We start from the raw sequence: 19,874 nt of genomic DNA, 5'->3' as shown, positions 1-19,874 counted from the left end.
TGAAATGGTGGCAAAAGAGTTGGTGTCTTGACCAAATTTTGAGCTAAAACCAGCAGTGTCATTAGTAGGCTTGCTTGCATAAAACTAGTTGGATAGTTGGATAACTTTACCATGTTTGTTTCATTTCATGATGGTTCATGCAGATAGTTCAGCTGTGGGTCCTGTATCAGCTGAACAAGTATATATAACGGTTATCTGGATTTCTGGTGTTTGAGTGTAACTTCTTCAGTTTTTGTAACTTTTTTACAAGCTTTGCCAACATCAGTGTTTTCGATAGCTCACCTGTCACTTTCCTTAAATTATTGAATAAGAATTTTTTAATCCTATAGATCTAGCAAGTGTTCAGACAGTTAAGTTCTCTGCTGATGTAGCAAGAATATTTCCTAGCATCTTGCTTGTTTAACCCATTGATGTTTCCCTCCTTCACTAGTGTGTTCCTCTATTTCAGTGCTGTAATTGATGGGTTTCAAAAACTGTAATCTAATGTAAATTACTTTAGCTCTGCTTCTGTCCTCTCATTGAAAGCGAAGCTATGGGGCTGTTAATTTTCGTTTTGGGGCATGAAGGCAAATCCAGTTTCGCAAACTTTGCTGTTCCAGCTTTCCCATCTCGCCTTGTTCCTCTAGTAGCCTTCTGTCTGTGTTCTGCGGGCGCATGAGTGTCCGGACTTGTCCTTCAGGGTGTGCTGGCTGCTTGCTGGACTCTGTTCTATTGGAAGTTTTGGGGGGGCACAGATGGGAATGAGGCTGGGAATGGAGTGACCAGAATAACCTGTTGCCCCCTGCCTACTCCTTTGGGCAGCTGCTGAATGGCAGAAAGCCTGAACTAATTCTTTACTGAGTCAAAGTGATTTTCTGGGACTCTGAATGAGCTCAGGAGCCGTTACAGCAATCCCAGTGGAATGGGAAGAGTCAACAAATGTGCGTGTTCCCCCATTTCCAAGAGGAAAGAGGTAAGGTCATAGGAGTACAGCTTGTATCAGATCCTTCTGAAAACACCTTTCTGTGATGCTTTATTGGCTTGTCAGCCATGGGTAAAAAGGAAAAATATATAGTGCGAGGAGTGTGAGAAACTTCTGGTGCTTGTCATGCTTTAAAAGTAGAAGTAAAATCTCAAAGGGTGTTTCAAGAACTGTAAGTTTTCTCAGATTTCTGTTCAATACCTGTACTGTGTCTAAATCAAAACCAGGGCTTTAAGAAAATAACTTGGGTTGAAAGCAATCTGCTTCTTAAAAGCCGGTTTTATTACAGAGCTTGCCTGTGCTAATCAGCCGCTCTGGAACTTTCTGGGCTTCTCTTGGAGAAGCAGGTTTGATAGTATACAGGCACTTGAAAGGAAGGCTGACCTGACAGGTTGGCTTGTGGCATGTGTGGGACTGTCCTGAGTAGCTTTGAGTTTATAGTTTGCTGTTTGGCTTAGTGCTCAAAGCAGTTTCCTTTACTGAAGTACTGGAGTAACTTCAGCTATGAACTCTGACAGCTGTATGGCCTCTGTTACTTATACTAGCATGCAACGGAGCTATTAACTAAACAGATGTTAATAGTGGTGTGTTTTGGTTTTTTCGAGGGGGATTTTGGAGAGGAAACAGAATGGAAGGCTAAAAATAATTGAAGCTCTGGCTTTCCCTAGCCTTTTAAAAAATTTTATTAGTCTGTAGAGAGAAAAATTCTGTCCTTCCAACTTTATTTTGAAGCCTTACAAATTGATGTTACCTTTATGTGAAAAGGTGAACCCAAAACTTGTTGTTTTCCAGACTGTAGATGTAGTCAGACTTCAATACTAAATGAATTTTTCATAGCGAACAGTATTTTTGGAAAGCACTCGTGTCTGTACTGGAAAGATACTGCAGCAAGAGAATAGTTTTCAGGCAATCCTGTCTTGTACAAATCAATCTGCTCAATACAAAGTTTCCTGTGTATAGCATTCTTTTGCGTTCTGTTATCCAGTCTGTATTTCATTGTGTCTGGTTTTCAGTCTTTTACATATATTCATAAACATGGATTCCTTACTAGTAATGATAATTCCTCCGGCGTAGTCTTAGCTACACTGTTGGCTATTCTTTCTGTCTCCCTTTCAGGAAAATTTGTTTGTATCGAATCAGGATGGTTATATTTTATATATATCAACCTAGGGTATTACAATAATGATCACATACATACACATTGCTTTGGGTTTTTATGTACACACATGAAAAAATTGGAGTCTCTAGCTGAGGTCTGGGTCTTTAAAGTACCCTACATGCATATAATGAGAAAAATACCACTTTTTAAATGGGACTAAATTATAGGCTGACTTGTATGTCCACACACCAGTGTCATTTTCTTGGCTGAGTTCTCCTTAGTGGTTTGTGGGCATTTGAGTGTACTAACAACTTATAACACAGAAGCATGTGGTTAAGGCACAGAACTCTATATGTTCATGATCTAAAGCAGAAGGTTGTGGTGTCTTCTTGATCTGAAGATTACTGCAGTGAGCCGAAAGGTTCACTTTTATCTTTGGGAAATTACTTAGCAGAAACACAATTTCCTTGGAGGTCTAAACAAGAATTTGTTCCTGCTCTGGAAAAGCTGGACTGTTATGCTGGAAAGAGAACAAGCAGTTGGGACTTGTTTGACAAAAGTAGAAGGAAATAAAACAAAAAGCCTATTCTGTTGGATAAATTTAATAAAGCTGAAATACCAAAATATAAAGACACTGAGGCCTTCTGGCTTTTTGGCAAAACCAACAGGCTGCTTCCTCTTGTCAGAGTACAGTTGCTTTTGATAATTACACAGATGTGTTAGTGTCCAGAACAAGCTGTTCTTTCTTGCCCTTTCTGTAATATGAGATATACACTATCTTATGTGTGCCATAAACTGTTCTATGGTCTAACATATAATATGTATTGAAAGCAATAGATTGTCCTGTGTTCTGTAGTGAAGGAAAATCATGCAGTAAGCCTGATTCTGTTCTTAGTGTGAAGAGAACAGGGTTTTAGCTATACTATTTGAAATCCCTGGTCTTCCCAGGGTACACATGTGTTTCTCACTAAAGCTAGAAATATTAAAAAATGTCAAACTGAACAAATGTGGTATTGTCTTCCATAGCATTTGAAGAACATTTGATGATGAATTGTCTCCTTGACTGCAGTTTTTCCTACAATTGTTTCTTATGCTGCAAGCTTTGCCCTCTGAGTACTCAAAGAAGGGTTGCAAAAGGCTCAAGGCTTTCAAGATGATGCCTTTGGCAGCCGTGTTGCGCCAGATGAACAACATAGGATGTCAGTTCTTTGGGCTGACGTGCGGAGACTTTCTTAAAATTCAAGAAAAGTGAAAATAAATGTAGTGTCTTAGTGAGGGTTTACCGTACAGACGGACATTTTGAAGATGCCTTGCCCATAATCAGAGTCTCTTTCATCTGAGGAAAAAAAATACTGTTGCAGGTTTCGTTTCACGGGGCTACCATGCTAGGATGGCCACTTCTGGCAGCACATACTTGCCATGATACTTAATCTGCAAGATGGGAGGTGACTGGTTAGTGAAATCTTGAACATATCAGTTTTACCATGAAATTTGTAAAAGCTTCTCTTCAGTCCTGTTCCCCCCTTCTTCCTCCCCTCTGAGCCCTCACCTTGTGGATTGCAGGAGGACTTTGTGCATATTCTTTAAAGACACTTTTTCTTCACTGAGAGCCTTGAGCTCAGTGTGCAGCCATCTGGCATTCTGCATTGAGTTTGACTTGAACACTTAACCTGTACTTCTCAAGCGGTCAGCTGTTTGGTGCTGCCCTTTACTGAGACTGATCTTGAACTGCCTGCAGTGCCTTGTATGGGATATGTATTTGAGATGGTATATCTGACTGATGTATTAGGAGATGATTTTTCTGTGATAAAAGCTTGTAAAAGATATTTTTCATTTTTTTTTTTTAAGCTATGTGGAACATGCTTAGAGATAAATGTACTGCTGACAAGACAGAGGTGCCTTCAGGGTATATTTTCATCCCTCTTTACCAAGCTCCTCAGTGTCTGCATAATCAGTTTGTTACGGAACTGAAAATATCCTTGAATAATTATCTGTAGTTCTTGATGGTCCAATTCATCTGGACTTTGACCTGCCACTGGAGACCTAAAATACTGATATGATCTGTTTATCTAATTTTTGAAGGCAAGATTTGGTCTGTATGTGATAACCTGAGACTTGCTATGCGGATTAAGGGCTCTTTGTATTTAGACATTTTAGATTACTTGGCTTACTGTGGTGGAATTTCAGGCTGACGTTAGATTCAAAGCTATGAAAATTATCTAAGTGAGGCCATCTAATATCTCTGGGTCCTCCATATGGTGTTTTTCTTGGCATGGCAGGAGATGATATTCATCAAGCAGAATTATGGTGCTGTTAAATAAGCAAGTACTGCTGTGCGGAAGCAGTGACAGTCATTTGCTTGGCATGTTTTATATTGTCTTGCCTTACGTTTTAAGTCATGTTTGCACTTGTTGTATAACAATATTTGCCTAGTATTTTGTATGTTGTGGTTCTTTAAACATCATGGTGAGCTTACTTTTATAAAAGGGTCTGAATGAACAGATAACATGTTGGTGGGGTTGCTTGTGTGTAATTGTGGTATCTGAGTGTCTTAAATACTTTTCTAAGAGATGCAGATGTTGTTTGATCAACTTCTACAGACTCTTGTGGGAAGGCAGAAGAATGTTTTTTGGAAGAATTATTCACTTATCACTCAGAATTAAACTGAAGCTTCTGGAGGCTTTGTGAGGAATCTGGTTGGGCATGACTTTCTCTATCCTAAACCATTTCTGCAGGTGCCATATAGAAAACATGCGCTTTCTATTTCCCAGCTATTGTATGTTCAAGTTCCTCTTTTCACCAGGCTTTGAGAATATTAAACTATTTTGGCATTCCTGTCAGAGATATGAGATTAAATGTCTTATAACTAGTTCAGACTGAAGCTTTGTCAAAATCATGCTTGTTTTATACTAGAGGGGCAATATGGGGCACTTCATTATAACTTTGTCTTTCCTTGGAGGGTTGCTTCAAAGTGAAGTAATTCATTGGGACTTATAGATCAAGTTAGCTTTTATCAGTGTGAAGTATCACTGGAGTGCTTACGCAGTGTGTGCCCTTATGTATCTTTTCAAATTGGACTGTGACATAGGCTGAGCATGCGTGTTATTGCACAGGACTGTTTGACCATGTGAAGCCAGAATGGGAAGCAGAAAAGGAGTAGGTGGGTCACAAGCTGAATGTGATTTCAGTGTTATGCTGTGATGAAAAAAGCAGGGAAGTGTGGCCCAGGAATGCAGCCTATTCCATTCTACACATACTGCGTCCTCTGTTGTACTGTGTGGTAGCTAGGTGGTCATGCTAATGCTCATACCTCTGTCAAGTTTGATTTATTTTGGCATCTTTTCCACAGTTCTAAGGTAGAAGAAAGCAAAGGTAGTTTTGTGGATGCTCCTAACAGCATCCTCATTGTTGAGAAAGTATATAAATGCTTATCTCAAAACTCTTGTGAATTGAACGTGGAGGGCCATGTTACTGTGGAGTTGATTGTTTTAGGCCATGCGTATCCTCAATAATAACTAAATAATTCCAATTCTACTTATATTTTGAGTTTCCGTTAAACTGGCTGTAAACCATTAATTTGGGGTCAATGTTATGTAAGCAGGTGACACAGTGCACCTAGTGAATGCTACTGTGTTCGAATTTGTATTTCTATCCACAGTCTAACTCTGAAAGTACACAGAAGCAGTTAAAGCATCAGCTGTTTGCAGACTGATCAGTTGTAGGAAGTCCCAGAAGAGGGGGAGTGGAGGTACCTGGCCAACAAGGCCTGCAGCTGGCATCGTTCTGAGCACAACATGTCATCTTTACTAGGCTTTGTAGTAATGTACCTTGCACCCTTGCTTATAAGTAGCTCTTAGGCAATTCCTTGTCTGCTTTCAGAAATTGAAGCTTTGTCCTCGGCAAGTTTCATGCGGAACTTGGAAGAGTGGTAAAAGTGAATATCTGTTCTGGAAATGAAGTGTTATTGTTTCTTTGGTTTCAAGAGAGGTTTTGTGGTTAGCACTTGCACATGTGCTCTTTATTGTGGAAAGCACTTCCAGTGACTCTTCTGCCCAACAGGTGTTGCTTTAAATGCTTGTATCGCATTTCACCAGCTTTGGTTTGAACATTAGTTTGTCTTGCCTTTATATTCAATTATCCCTATTCTGCTGTAAATTTGCTTCTGCCAGATGTCCTTGCAGATCTCTTGGGTACAGCAACTAGGCGGTTCGAAGTGGAAGACTTCAGCAAATGTGGTGAAGCTTCTAAGTTGCGATTAAGATACAGTGGAAAAATTACTGTGAAGTAGGGCTGGCAAGTGTTGTTTTGGATGGGACTGTGCGGTCAAGTTCTTGCTTTTCTTAAGTTGTCCTCAGAAGATTTTTCATTTAACACTGAGGGGTGGTGGCCATGGCTGGTATTGTACTTGCAACCACTTTTTTCAGCACAGTAAAAGAATTGTTATGTGTGATTATTCACATTAATCTATGTGTAGGAAGGAAAAAGAAGCCATAAAAAGTAAATTCTTGAACTGGTAGAATAGGTTGAGCAGGCACTTCAGGGTACTCCACAACAATGAGTTAGCAGATGGTGTAATTTGTATTATCTTACAGAGTCAGTGGTTTGGAAGTGAATTATAGGATGGTGGAAGAAGTTAACTTGGAAAAAAAATGTTTTAACTTATGTAGCTAGCAGTACTTTCTAGATTTATGATAAACACAGCAACAAGTAGTATATGCAGTTGACTTAGCTTAGAGCTGAACTAATGTGACTTACTTTAACATCTCTTACTGGAAGAACTAGTTTTGTGAGGATCACTTTAGGTCTGCTCAGATGAAGTAAGGGCCATGCAAGAAGGGTGCATGAAATGTCAATGCCTGAGAAGGCCAGAATGTGAGACTGATTTAGGCTTAATGAGCGTGTGTGTCTCAGAGGTTACAGACCCAGGGGTGAGCAGTACTCTTCACCTAAAGAGGGCTTCTCTATGTGATGCTACTTGACATTTAATTTTCTTCCCAAGACCTTGTGCCTTGTGGACCACATATCACTCTGTGCTTGAATATGAGCCTTCATATCTTTCTCCTGCTATCATCTCAGTGACTTTGAGCCTTTCTGGGGAAAGCAGGAGAGAAAAGGGTGAGGAGATTTGGAACTGATCATCTTACAGCAATTGTCCAGTTCTGTTCTGGTTGTCAGCTTGTTTGTAAGACAAGTTTAGAGAATGGCTGTTAACTCACAGAAGTTTTTTGCACCTGAAGTTTTTGCGAGGCCTAGAGACTTTTTTTTTTGTCTTGGGAAGCATCTGATACTGTTGTTTTGTGTGGATATCAAAATACCTCGTATATTAGCATTTCTTGCTGTAGCATGCCAACTTCAAGTGCTCATGAGAAGGAATGGGCTTTATGGTGTGCTACAGTTTTTTTGTTTAAAGCAAACAAACAAACCAAATCCACCACAAGAATAAAAACAACCCAAAGCAAGCAACAACAAAACCACAAACACACACACAAAAAGAAATAAAACAAGCAAAATGCCCAAAGGTGCCCAAACCCCACCCTCTTAAGGTCTTGTTATATAACCTATAGATTGGTTATTAGTAAAAAATTATTCACAAAGGGGGTTGTCAGGCACTGGAATAGGCTGCCCAAGGAGGTGGTGGAGTCACCATCCCTGGAGGTGTTTAAAAGGCGTTTAGACAGGGTTCTTAGGGACATGGTTTAGTGCTAGAGTTAGGTTATGGTTGGACTTGATGATCCTGAGAGTCCCTTTCAACCAAAACAGTTTGATTATGTTTTATGACTTTAATGTTTCTAATGTTTTAATTACAGTATGAGGTGTTAACCTTCATTTTCTGTGAAGTTAGCAGAGCTCTGTTTGCGTTGACTAATAAATTCACTCTAAGCATCATGTGAAAATTATTAGGAATCGCTCTGTTAAGTTACAAAATAATAGCCTGGGGAATCCCAGAATTTGTTTGTTAGTTTTTTTGTTTAAATACCAAGTCGGGCATAGCAGGGTATTTTTTCTGAGGCTTTAGAAAGTGAGAATATACAAACATGCTATTAAAAGGTTTGTTAAAGATCCTGAGAGTTGCAGTCCAGAGAAAAGACCACACAAACTCTGCTTCAGGATGTTTTTGTTTTCTGCCTGTCAACAAATTATGTTCTGCTATGGAGATTTATAGTAGTGCACTAATAGTATTATTCTGTGTTCTGGATGGAAACTATGCACACACGAAATAATAAAATCTGAAAGCCTGTTGTAAGACAGTACTGCAAGTAAATGCTCTGCTCAAGGTTTGTATTTGGGGTTGTGACTTGTTAAAATGGAAACGGGAAACTAAACAGGAAAAGCAGCTGGGGTAGGTTTATTATGGAATGTACCATCATGTCTTGAATTTCACTCAACTGTAGAGACTGTAACAACATTAACCCTTAAATTCATTTGTATGAGTCAGAATTGTTGATATTCTCCCAACTATGTCAAATGTGGTAAAGTAGAATAAAATTAAGTGAAAACTTAACTTTCTTAGCTTCTTCAGTTTCGGTTCTGCAGTTGACTTTCTGCAGACTACCTGATCCTTTTTTAATGTTTCCTCTGGAACTTTGATTCACTTGGTGGTCTTGCATGAATGGCTTCTTAAGCCCTTGCGAAGCTCTACTTAAACTGATGATGTTGCTCTGATTCAACAGGCAGCTTAAGCTTTTGCACATGTCCTCTACTGACTAATTAGGTGTCTGTGTTTATTTGGATAGCCCATGGATTCAGGGCAACTAAACCGATGGACTTTTCAGTGATGTACCTTCTGACCTTTAAGTAAAACTGGACCTGTCTAATATTTGCTGGGAATTTATCTGATTGGGGAACAGGTCATTCCCCAACTTATACTGGAACTTAGAGAGCAGTGTAGGGGAAAGGGACCTGGAGGTCCTGGTGGACAACAGGATGACCATGAGCCAGCACTGTGCCCTTGTGGCCAGGAAGGCCAATGGCATCCTGGGGTGTATTAGAAGAGGGGTGGTTAGTAGGTCAAGAGAGGTCCTCCTTTCCCTCTACTCTGCCCTGGTGAGACCGCACCTGGAATATTGTGTCCAGTTCTGGGCCCCTCAGTTCAAGAAGGACAGGGAACTGCTGGAGAGGGTCCAGCGTAGGGCAATGAAGATGATTAAGGGAGTGGAGCACCTCCCTTATGAAGAAAGGCTGAGGGAGCTGGGTCTCTTTAGCTTGGATAAGAAGAGACTGAGGGGTGACCTTGTTAATGTTTACAAATATATAAAGGGTGAGTGTCACAAGGATGGAGCCAGGCTATTCTCGGTGACAGCCAATGGTAGGACAAGCGGTAATGGGTACAAACTGGAACACAAGAGGTTCCACTTAAGTATGAGAAGAAACTTCTTCTTATTGAGGGTGACAGAACACTGAAACAGTCTGCCCGGGGAGGTTGTGGAGTCTCCGCTGGAGACATTCAAGACCTACCTGGACACATTACTGTGTAAATCATCTAGGTGTTCCTGCTCTGGTGGGTGGGTATTGGATTAGATGATCTTTTGAGGTCACTTCCATTCCCTACCATTCTGTGTTTCTGAGGAGGGATCCTATGCTAGACCTTGTTTTCAGCAACAAGGAGAGGCTGGTAGGCAGTGTGAAACTCAAGGGCAGCCTTGGCTGCAGTGACTGTGAAAGGGTGGAATTCAAGATACATAGGGCAGCGAGGGGGGTGCACAGCAAGCTTGCTACCCTGGATTTCAGGGGAATAGACTTTGGACTCTTCAGGGATCTTGTTGGTAGAGTACTGTGGGATAAAGCCCTGGAGGGAAGGGAGGCCCAAGAAAGCTGGGTAGTATTGAAGGATCACCTCTGCCAAGCTCAGGAGCGATGCATAACCTGGAGAACTACACGCTCCTCTGCCTCATTTCTACCTGGCAAGTTCATGGAGCAGATCCTCCTGGAAACTTTGCTAAGGCACATGGAAAATAAAGAGGTGCATGGTGACAGCCAGCATGACTTCACTAAGGGCAGATCGAGCCTGGCAAATCGGGTGGGCTTCTGTAATGGGGTTACAGCATTGGTGGATAAGGGAAGAGCAACTGATGCCATCTATGTGGACTTGTGCAAAGCATTTGATACTGTCCTGCATGTCAATCTTGTCTCTAAGTTAGAGAGGTATGGATCTGATGGTTTGACAACTTGGTGGTTAAGGAATTGTCTGGATGGTTGCACTCAAAGTTGCAGACAGTGGCTGAGTGTCCACATGGAGACCAGTGATGAGCGGCGTTCCTCAGGGGTTGCTGTTGGGACCGGTGCTGTGTAACATCTTTGGTGATGTGGACAGTGGGACTGAGTACACCCTCAGAAAGTTTGCCAACAACAAGCTGTGTGGTGCAGTTGACATACTGGTGGGAAGGGATGCCATCCAGAGAGACCTTGACAGGCTGGAGGGGTAGGCCTGTGCAAATCAACATGGTGAAGTGTAAGGTCCTGCACATGGGTTAGGGCAATCTGCAACATAAATACAGACTGCGTGGGGAATGGATGGAGAGCTGCTCTGAGGAGAAGGACTTGGGGGTGTTGGTTGATGACAAGCTCAACAGAGTTGGCAATGTTCACTTGCAGCCTAGAAAGCCAATTGTGTCCTGGATGGCATCAAAAGAAGTGTGGCCAGCAGGTTGAGGGAGGTGATTCTCCCCTCTACTTTGCTCTTGTGAGACCTCATCTAGAGTACTGCATCCAGCTCTGGGGCTCCCAGTGTAAAAACAACATGGACCTGTTGGAGAGGGTTCGGAGGAGGGCCATGAAGATTATTAGTGGGATGGAACACCTCTCCTGTGAGGACAGGCTGAGAGAGGTGGGGGGTTGTTCAGCCTGGAGAAGAGAAGGCTCTGGGTAGACCTTATAGCAGCTTTCTAGTACCTGAAGGGAACCTACAGGAAAAGATGAGGAGGGACTTTTCCCAAGGGCATCTAGTGATTGAACAGCAGGTAATGGCTTTAAACTGAAAGAGTGTAGACCTAGATTAGATATAAGAAAGAAATTCTTCACCATGAGGGTGGTGGGGCACTAGAATAGGCTGCCCAGGGAAGCTGTGGATGCCCCATCCCTGGAAGTGTTCAAGACCAAGTTGGCTGGGGCTTTGAGCAACCTCGTCTAGTGGAAGGTGTATACCTACCCCATGGCAAGGGGGTTGGAACTAGATGATATTTAAGGTCCCTTCAAACCCAAATCATTCTATGAAACGGAAATAATAATGACTGTTTTTTTTTTTTTTACTGTATAAGATCATAGGTTGCAAGTTAACTGTGTGTGTAAGAGTATATTGAGACATTTGCAAAATGCTGTTTAACTGAGGTCACTGACTTATAGCTTTTTGGGGTATTATTAAACCTGTTACTAATCTTGTATGTAAGATGAATAACATCAGTGACCAGAGTGTGAATTGGATAAGGCTTGTGCTTAACCATGATATTAAGCTATGGAGAGACTAGTAATCTAATTTTATTTGAAGTATTATCTTTTGTAAATCTTTCTGCTGTCAGGTGACTTTTTCTTTCGGGCAATAGATGATGGATATTGAATAACTATCCTGAACTTGCTCTCAGGTTCTCCTCACCTGAGCAAGAGGGGTATGGTTGGGCCTTGGCCCTTCATTTTCCTTTGGGTCAGGTGAAAAGGCAATGAGGGTGTTTACTCTGAAGTGCTGAAGGGGTGGACAGGGAATGAGGGAGGGACTGTCTTCCTTAGTTTCAAACACAGGAATTTTTAATCCTGTGGGTAGAGTTGGGAGAAGGTTGGGGGATAATTCTGCTTTTGAGAACAAGAAAAAGGTTTGAGCAAGACTGAGAGGAAGCAGTAACAAAAAAGAAATAATAGAAAAGAAAAATTACACTTACTCCAAGATCCCAGGAGCAAGAGTTCTTGGATTATAATTCTGTTATTGATGACATTACCCACACTGTATCCTTTATACTGTCCTTGGGATTTCTGTGAATGTTGTCATTACGTGGCAGTGTTGAAGTAGACAAGACTTACCCTTGTTTTCCAAGCACTAGTCTGTAATGGTTTAAGCATGGTCTTAACTTTGTGTTAAGTGTTCAAGTACAGCACAACTAAAGCATGATATGAAGTCATAAATCTAATCTCTCGCAGTTTAACAGGGAAGCAGGGAATGACGTGGTCATTCTTGTAGTGAGAAAGGTGCAAGATGTAATCTATGGCTGAATTGTGCACTCTTGTGCTCATTAACTCCATCTGCAAATTCGCCTTCAGTTTGGGGCTAGTTTCTTAGTGAGTCAGAGTGAGCTTGTTTTGACTACCATACCAATAACTGGGGCAACAGAAAATAAACTGCAATGCACCCACCCCCACCTTCTTTATTTTTTTTCCCCCCTTTGTGTGGAAGTGGCCTGATTTTTCCTCCCACCTGTTTGGCCAAGGAAAGCTCAGTCATTTGGGCTACTTGATCCTCCCCTCAGTAATGTTGTCTTGACTGCTGTCATGTCCTCAACTTCTTCACCACCCCAAATTCATTTATTTTCCAGTGTTTCTTGGGGTTTACTCCTTGCCTATGTGCTGTTCTGCATCCTGCTTTACTGTAAAGGAGGGGTGACCCCTCTCCCCTTGCTGTCTTTTGAATCTACTTCCAACAGTTCTGATGGTAACTGAGGATTGAGGGCTCTCCTGTAACAGATCCTGCACCAGGTTCAGGATGTCCCTGAGCTGCCAATGTTGGAATCCCAGAGACTCTTCTGGGAGTGCTGGTGTGTGCTTGCTGTATTCTTGTGTTCAATTCCTGGCTGGTTGCTTTTGGCCACTGTTGTGGTCTGTTTTGATTGAGTGTGGCTATTTTAGTATTTTATTTTACTGGCTTTATTTGTGTAAAACTGATCTACTCAAACTTCAGAAATTTGCAAGGCAGATGTCTGGAAGTGCTGCCATGTTTAGTAGTTTTGTGATACGTTTCAGACTTCAACATATTTATTGAGGTTGTATGAAAAATATTATTCAAGGCATGCAAAAATATGTAGCCTGTAACCAGCACAGTACACTCAGTCTTGCTGCTTGATGTATTGTGCTGGCTGTCTTGACACAAGTCAGATCAAGTTCACTCAGTATGATTTGTGAAACTATATATTATTTAATTTGGGAAGCTAGTGCATTTTTTTGAAACAAGATTATTCTTATTTGAGCTGTAAGTAAAAAGATAAAGGACAAAATCCTTGATGATGAACTTATGAATGCTGGCATTTAAAGATCATTGATATAATCCTGTAGTAGATACCTTTGGAAAACAAACAAACAAAAACCCAACAACGAACAACCCAAAGTCCTAAAGGAACAGAAAGGGAACACTTTTGTTGCTGGTTATTTCAGGAGAACATTACTGAAATGGTCGAAGTCCAAAGTATTTGGGATGGTCCTGCTGTTACTCTGACAGAAATGAAGTTCGCACTGGTTGCTGTTGCTGATGGCTGTGGTCAGGGTACCTCTAGCCAGGGGGAATATTACTTCTACACCCTTGTTAAAACTTTGCCACCAAAATGGCAGCAGGGGAGCAGTGAGAGGAGCAGAGGACAGTGTTGTGCTGTGTATCTCCAGCCCTCTGTGTGAGCTGTGTCACAGACTGCAGCTGTGGGGAGGCTGGGAAGCACCAGCAGGCCAGGTAAGCCTGAGCAGCCATAATTTTGTTGGTGTTTGGCTTCTGACAGGCATGAGAACTTGGGTCAGAGTGGTGTTACTGGGATGTGGTAATAAGAAAAAAGAAAAAGAGGAGGTGGGGAGTGTGAGAGGTCTTCTGCCATAAGCCAGAAGCACTGCCTGTGGTTCTGTCCTGGAGTTGTGGAGTAGCTCTTGGTCTCTGGTAGTCTGACATCCTCAGTTGATCTACCTGAGCTTCTCGAGCATTGTAGTACTGCCCATCTGGCCAGCTGTTCAGGGTGTCCATGGCAAGGCTGCAGGGGCTTTGAGGAGAGGCTGGGGCTGCGCCATGCCAGGCATGGCTGGTTCTGCAGGGCACAGCTGAGCCCCTCAGCTGAGGCGGTGGCACCTCTGGGAAGGCGTATTTAAGATAAAGTGCTGCACAGATGGTGAGATGTGAGGGGGGGATAAATTGAGAAACAACCTTGCGACCATCCAGATTGAAGGAGTTTCCCATCGCTTTAGTAAGAGGAAAAACAAACATGTCGATATGACATTTCTGTTCTTCAGAGTGCACAGAACAGTTTGTGAAAGCTCAGATCAAGAAATTAAGCTGTGGTACTAGGAAGCTCTTTGTTTTTTCTCATCTCTTCCCTTTGTGGATAGATGCTTAAGTAGATCACTGAAGGAAGCGTTTTAGGAACATAAACTTGTTTCTCACTATTTTAATAGTGTGATACGGAACTGGAGCTTTTTGGCTCAGATGTCTTTGACATGAAAGGGATACAACTGATTTTGCAGTTTTCGTATGGGAGTTCACAAATGCAGGTTTCTTTATATCTTTTGTTTCCTCAACAATTTGCAAAACCCCAACTCCTGTTTGTGCTTGAATATAGACAGAGAAATCCAGATTCCACATCAGTGCTGGCCTTCATTGAGGTCATCTGCTCCTCAAGACCGGCAGGTGTGTAGTCCAGAGGAACCAGCTTTTCTTGTTTGGTTGTTTTTGTTCTTCATGTGGTTTTTTGTTTGGTTGTGTTTTGTGTGTGTGTGTTTTGTTGTTGTTTTGGTTTGTTTTTTAACATCAGTCTGCTGAACTAGAGGGGCAAATAGGAAGTGTAGCACTCGGCAACAGTTTGTAGTTTTGCAATTCTCTGAAGAAATCTGGATCTATAAAAAGGTTAATGGGTTGCAATAAGGCATAAATGTCACGTTTTCATTTCTGACAGTTATAACTCTTTTAGTGTTTTTTCTGTTATATGAAGAAAAAAAGATATTTTGCTTAGACCTACACAGAAAGATCACAGAACAAGTATCTTTAAATATCAAGTAGTGGAAGCATGTGTAACACTTGGTGTAGTACAGTTATTCAAAGCTGCCTGGTTAAGCTGAGGAGGAATGCATCTGCTCTTCTTTTTGGTTTAAGAGTTCTGGTTTAAGAGTGGAGAGAACAATGGGCTGTAAACTGGTTTATGTTATGGCAACCCCTCACTCAATTATTTTTGTGTATGCTAGTGACACTACTTTGTGAACAAAGGGTAAAAACTGAAAAATTACATAATCTAGCAGTTAGCAATCATTTGTCACCTAAAAGCGGTGTTTGACTGATACTGAAGTCTTTGCTTTTCGTATCCTGACATTCTTTGTCCTGTGTGTCAAGACATTCCCTGTCAAAAAGTACATGTGCACTTCAGATTATGAGCAACTTCTTGAACTATCTAGCAGTGATGAACTCAGCTGGGACTGATGGTTAAACTATCCTGCACAGGAATGGAATAGACTGCTTTAAGCGTGAATTTCAATGTAGTAGGATGGTTGAAATATTTGTGTTGACACTGAAACATGGACAGTTGATACATGTACTTTTTTCTTGGCAGCAGCTGTCAGTGAAGATGTTTTTGGGGTAGGAAATACTGTTTGAATAAGTAGTAATACTTTGAATGGTGTCGAAAGCCATGAAAGGCATTAGGTTCTACCTGTCCTACAGTCGAAGAGGACGTATCACAAGTACTGGGAGCACATGCATCATGCAGGGGTGTGTAGTGGAGATGGCAGAGTATGTGCTGAAGAAAGGCATGTGTTCCTAGGCAAGCAGATGCAGCTTTTGCTGGTCTATGGCCACAATTAATGTCTGCACAAGGTCTTGTTGAAAGATCAACTTGCATCACTGCCAGTTTAGGTGCATGTATACTGTGCTCCATTGCAGAGTCCAGAAATACCTTGCTGCAGTTTGGATGCGCTTTTCTTACATAAAGAAGAAACATGATTTCTTTCTGTTTATTCTGCAGGCAACAAGAGCCTCTCTGACTCAACATTGTACCAGTTTGGGGGAGTCACTAGGCAAGGAAAACGATATTGCTCTGATTATTGATGGCCACACACTGAAGTATGCCCTTTCATTTGAAGTCAGGCAGAGCTTCCTGGACCTGGCACTCTCCTGTAAAGCGGTCATTTGCTGCAGGTAAGAAACTCTGGGACTTTTTTCAGTAAAAAATTGGGCACAAAGCTTGTGAAACTTTAGCTAGTATGTTAACTTTCCTTTCATGCTTGTAGTACTTACAGGAAATACAGAAGTAGGGAAAACAGTGATATTCAAGAGGAAGCAAGCTGTAGTGGTGAGCCACTTGATAGTATAATTCATTTCTCTGCTGTAAGAACTATTATGAAGCAAGACTGTGCGGGGGGGAGTAAAGGAGGACTGCGGAGAGGTATTTCTCTTATACCACAGATAGGTCTGTGAAAGTGTTGGTAAGGCTGACTGACAGGCCGACAAAGTTTAAGATTTCAGTTCTTCCTGTCCGACAGGATGCTCTACAGTGCAGCGGTAGAGCTTGTACACCTGTAAGGTGGGCATTCAATCGGCTGCATGTTCCCTTCTGCTGGTAGAGCTCTGCTAGCTCTTGGAAGCAGTTGTGTAAGTATGCTGGAAAGCAACTGGGGCAGTTTCTTTCCTGCTTCTACAGAGGAGGAAGCAAATACTTCACTGAAATTGTCATCTAATAATGCAGTTCCCTCTGCAACAGTCAGTCCCAAAGGAGTCAAATCTCTTTCATAAAACAATGAAAGTTCATGAGAAAACATTATACCTGATTGCCTCATTATAGTAGACACTGAGAAGGAGTGGTGTGGATGTGGTCATTTGTAAGCAGTAGGAATTTGCTAGCAAGAATTGCTAGAATTGCTAGGAATTTGCTATAAGTTTGTGTGGCTGTTCATTTCAGCTCTAGAGAAGGTCTCTGGTTTAATATAAGTCGTCTTGATTTTTTTTTTTCAGGTGTTTTTTTTTTTCAGCTCTGCAAGGATATGCATAACAAAGGAATTTGCCCAATTTTGATTGTTAGGTTACTGCTTGCTTTATTAGGTCACAGCAAAATTTGATGCTGTTTGTGGATTTATCCATACACATATGTGATCCTATGTCATGATTACTTCAGAAGGAAATAAGAGCCCAAAGAAAACAAAAACCCAAAGCTGGCCTGCTTTAAGTTCTGCATAGCAGGAAGGCTGCATCATTTTTAACTTGGAAACATTATGCAGCTTAGTGGATTTGTGTGTGTTTCCTTTTATGTTTGTCTGTGCTCATTGCTAGTATTTGGGGAGAACTGTGACCTAGAAGTGGTTGTTGGTTTTGGTGGAGAAGTATTTTCATCCTAGAATTAAGACCTACTTTGTGGGCGACGACTACACGAAGACCTTGTACTACTGTTTTGCAGTGTTTTCTTTATATATGTGTGTGCTGCCCTCAGCAAGTTTACAGACAATACAAAGCTGGGAGGAGTGGCCAGTACACCAGATGGTTGTGCTGCCATTCTTTGAGGGACCTTGACAAGCTGAAGAACTGAGCAGAGAGGAATCTGATGAAGCTGAAGAAGGGGAGATGCAATGTCCTGTACCTGGGGAGCGGTAACCCTGTGCCCCAAGAGATGCTGGGGGTTGCCAGGCTGGAAAGCAGCAGTTGGGTGCAGGGCTGCAAAGATGGTTCAGGGACTAGAGCATCTGTTATAGGAGGAGAGGCTGAGAGCTGGGACTCTTCAGCCTGAAGAAGAGAAGTCTCAGAAGGTTTCTTATAGATTTGTATAAATATATAATAGGTGCCAATGAAGATGAGAGACAGTGTTTTCTCTGCAGTGCTCAGTGACAGGACAAGTTGCAACAGACAAATTAAAACACATGAATATCTGTCTGAACACAAAAACCCTGTGCTATTTTACTCTGAGGGTGTTCCAACACTGGAGTAGGTTTCCCAGAGAGGTGATGGAGTCTCTGTCTTTAGAGACATGGAAAACCCAGCTGGACAACCTGCTCTAGTTGACCCTGCTTTAGTCAAGCGTGCTGGACTAGCTGACTTCCAATAGTCTCTTCCAAGCTGGGGGATTCTAGGATTCTGTGGCTGGGGAAGAATGTCTCTTTTCCATCCTCCCCCAATCCTGCCAGTGTTCTTTTTCCTTGTCACAAATTCTGTTCTAAATGGCTTTCAACTGCAATGACTTACCTGAATTGGCTCTTTAATAGCTACTGCTTATTGATATTTTTTCCTGGTTTTTGAGGGGAGAGACATCTAGAGGGAGAGGTTATGAGGTATTAGAGGAGGGGTCTCAGTTGTGCAGCTGTTTTATGGGAGTGAACAAGTGTTTCACAAGGGGGAGCTCACACAACTGCAGCAATCTTCTCTTGAGTGCAACAGGCCCAGATGCAGGACTAGGAAGAAGGTTGGTGTTCTCTTCTTTGTGCAAAGTTACCTGGGTTTAGAGGGCACAGAGTACCCAGGAAGGGGACTGAGATTGTTATAGGTTTATGCTGTTGTGTATGTGGGGAAGTTAACAAACACTGAGCAAACAGAAAGCTCTTACTTTCATACTCTATCACAATGTTTTGGTTGAGATCCTTCCAAAGCAGTTTGTTAGTTTATTTCTCAAAAGATTTGACCATCTAGGTCAAAGACCTGTGTAGCTGAAACAAATCATAAATTGCAGATTATTAAAATTTTACTATGTTAATATCTGTGATTAACTGAAGATAATGAAAGGTATTGTTTTTCAGAGAGACATGTAATACTGGACATTTCCTCTCCTGTTACTTCAGGACCGAGCCAACAGCTGTTTTAATTACTAGTGAATTAGTAAATTGAGGAACAATGCTGGAAAAAATACTGGAAAGCATAAATCACAGGGGAAAAGATGATGTAATTTCATAGGCTTAAAAAGAGGAATAAAAATAACTGAATTTTAAATCCCCAGGGAAAAAGAGGAATGCCTTTAATAGCCTTTAAGGCTTTGCAGGGACCTTCCATTTACTTGCCAGGTGCTTGATACTGAAGAAAGAATAACGTTGGTGTTTTGTTTTTTTTTTTTTTACTCTGGGCTGTTTTTAATAGTACTTTGTGTGTCAAATAAGACAGTGCACTTAAACTTCACAGGAACAAGTTTGAAAATATAATTGGCATGGCAAGAGGAAATTTCATATTAAATGGATTTAGTCTTCAAACAAAAATGTGAACTGGGAGGGGGATCTGGGTCTTTAAACTTAGTGGTATGATGTTTAACTACTCTAGAAGTATATTGCGATTCTCAACATAGAATAAATTTGTGTGACTTAATATTTTGTACATTTTCTATAACATTTTCATCTTCTCAGGGGAGTTTCAGCTGCATTTGCCTTTCAAAGTTGCTTTTTTTTTTTTTTCCTAAATATACTTAAGATACGCTGTATATTCATTTGCTGGGCTTTAGGCATAAACTGTCGTTAAACTTAATTCTCACGGGGAATCTTTTAAAATGAAACTGTAGTAAACCTGGCTCCATTTTGCACTAAGAGGGAGAGATGGTATCTTCTGGTAGGGTTAAGTCTTCCCCTCTTACGGTGTCCTTAACAGGCCCTGGGCGCACAGTAGGTGAAAATACACCCCTTGAGAGGCTTGGTGAAGCTTGCAAAATTAAACTTAACAATTCTTTAAGGAAAAGCCTTGTTGGTTAAAAGTTTTTCCAGAGACTGACATGTTATTACCTTTCCTGACACTGATTGGGATATCAGTATGGAACCAGTGCAGAGCGAGCAAAACTTACTCTTCAGTGGAAGTGAATGTTGCTTGGATGGCAGCTGAACTCATGACTTCATTTATGAGATCTGAGCTGTTGATCGCCTGTCTATGGTTTTCAAATGTTCCTTTAAAGGACCTGTTTTTATTCACGTTTTGTGAGAGCAGCG

General features: G+C 41.4%; 1 protein-coding gene across 8 annotated transcripts in view; it reads left to right on the top strand.

Annotated features, from left to right (window-relative positions):
- Nucleotides 1-19,874, top strand: part of ATP8A2 (ATPase phospholipid transporting 8A2) — a 340,707-nt gene that overhangs the window by 120,599 nt on the left and 200,234 nt on the right. For all 8 annotated transcript variants that reach the window (XM_065050318.1, XM_065050316.1, XM_065050290.1 and 5 more), the window contains one exon: nucleotides 15,959-16,131. In XM_065050318.1, coding sequence (XP_064906390.1) covers nucleotides 15,959-16,131 — 173 coding nt within the window. The remainder of the gene's footprint in view (nucleotides 1-15,958; nucleotides 16,132-19,874) is intronic.

This window comes from Columba livia, chromosome 1 (assembly GCF_036013475.1).
Source record: "Columba livia isolate bColLiv1 breed racing homer chromosome 1, bColLiv1.pat.W.v2, whole genome shotgun sequence".
Taxonomy (NCBI): domain Eukaryota; kingdom Metazoa; phylum Chordata; class Aves; order Columbiformes; family Columbidae; genus Columba; species Columba livia.
Note: the sequence above shows the minus strand (reverse complement) of the source record. Positions and strands in the feature narration are given on the sequence as shown.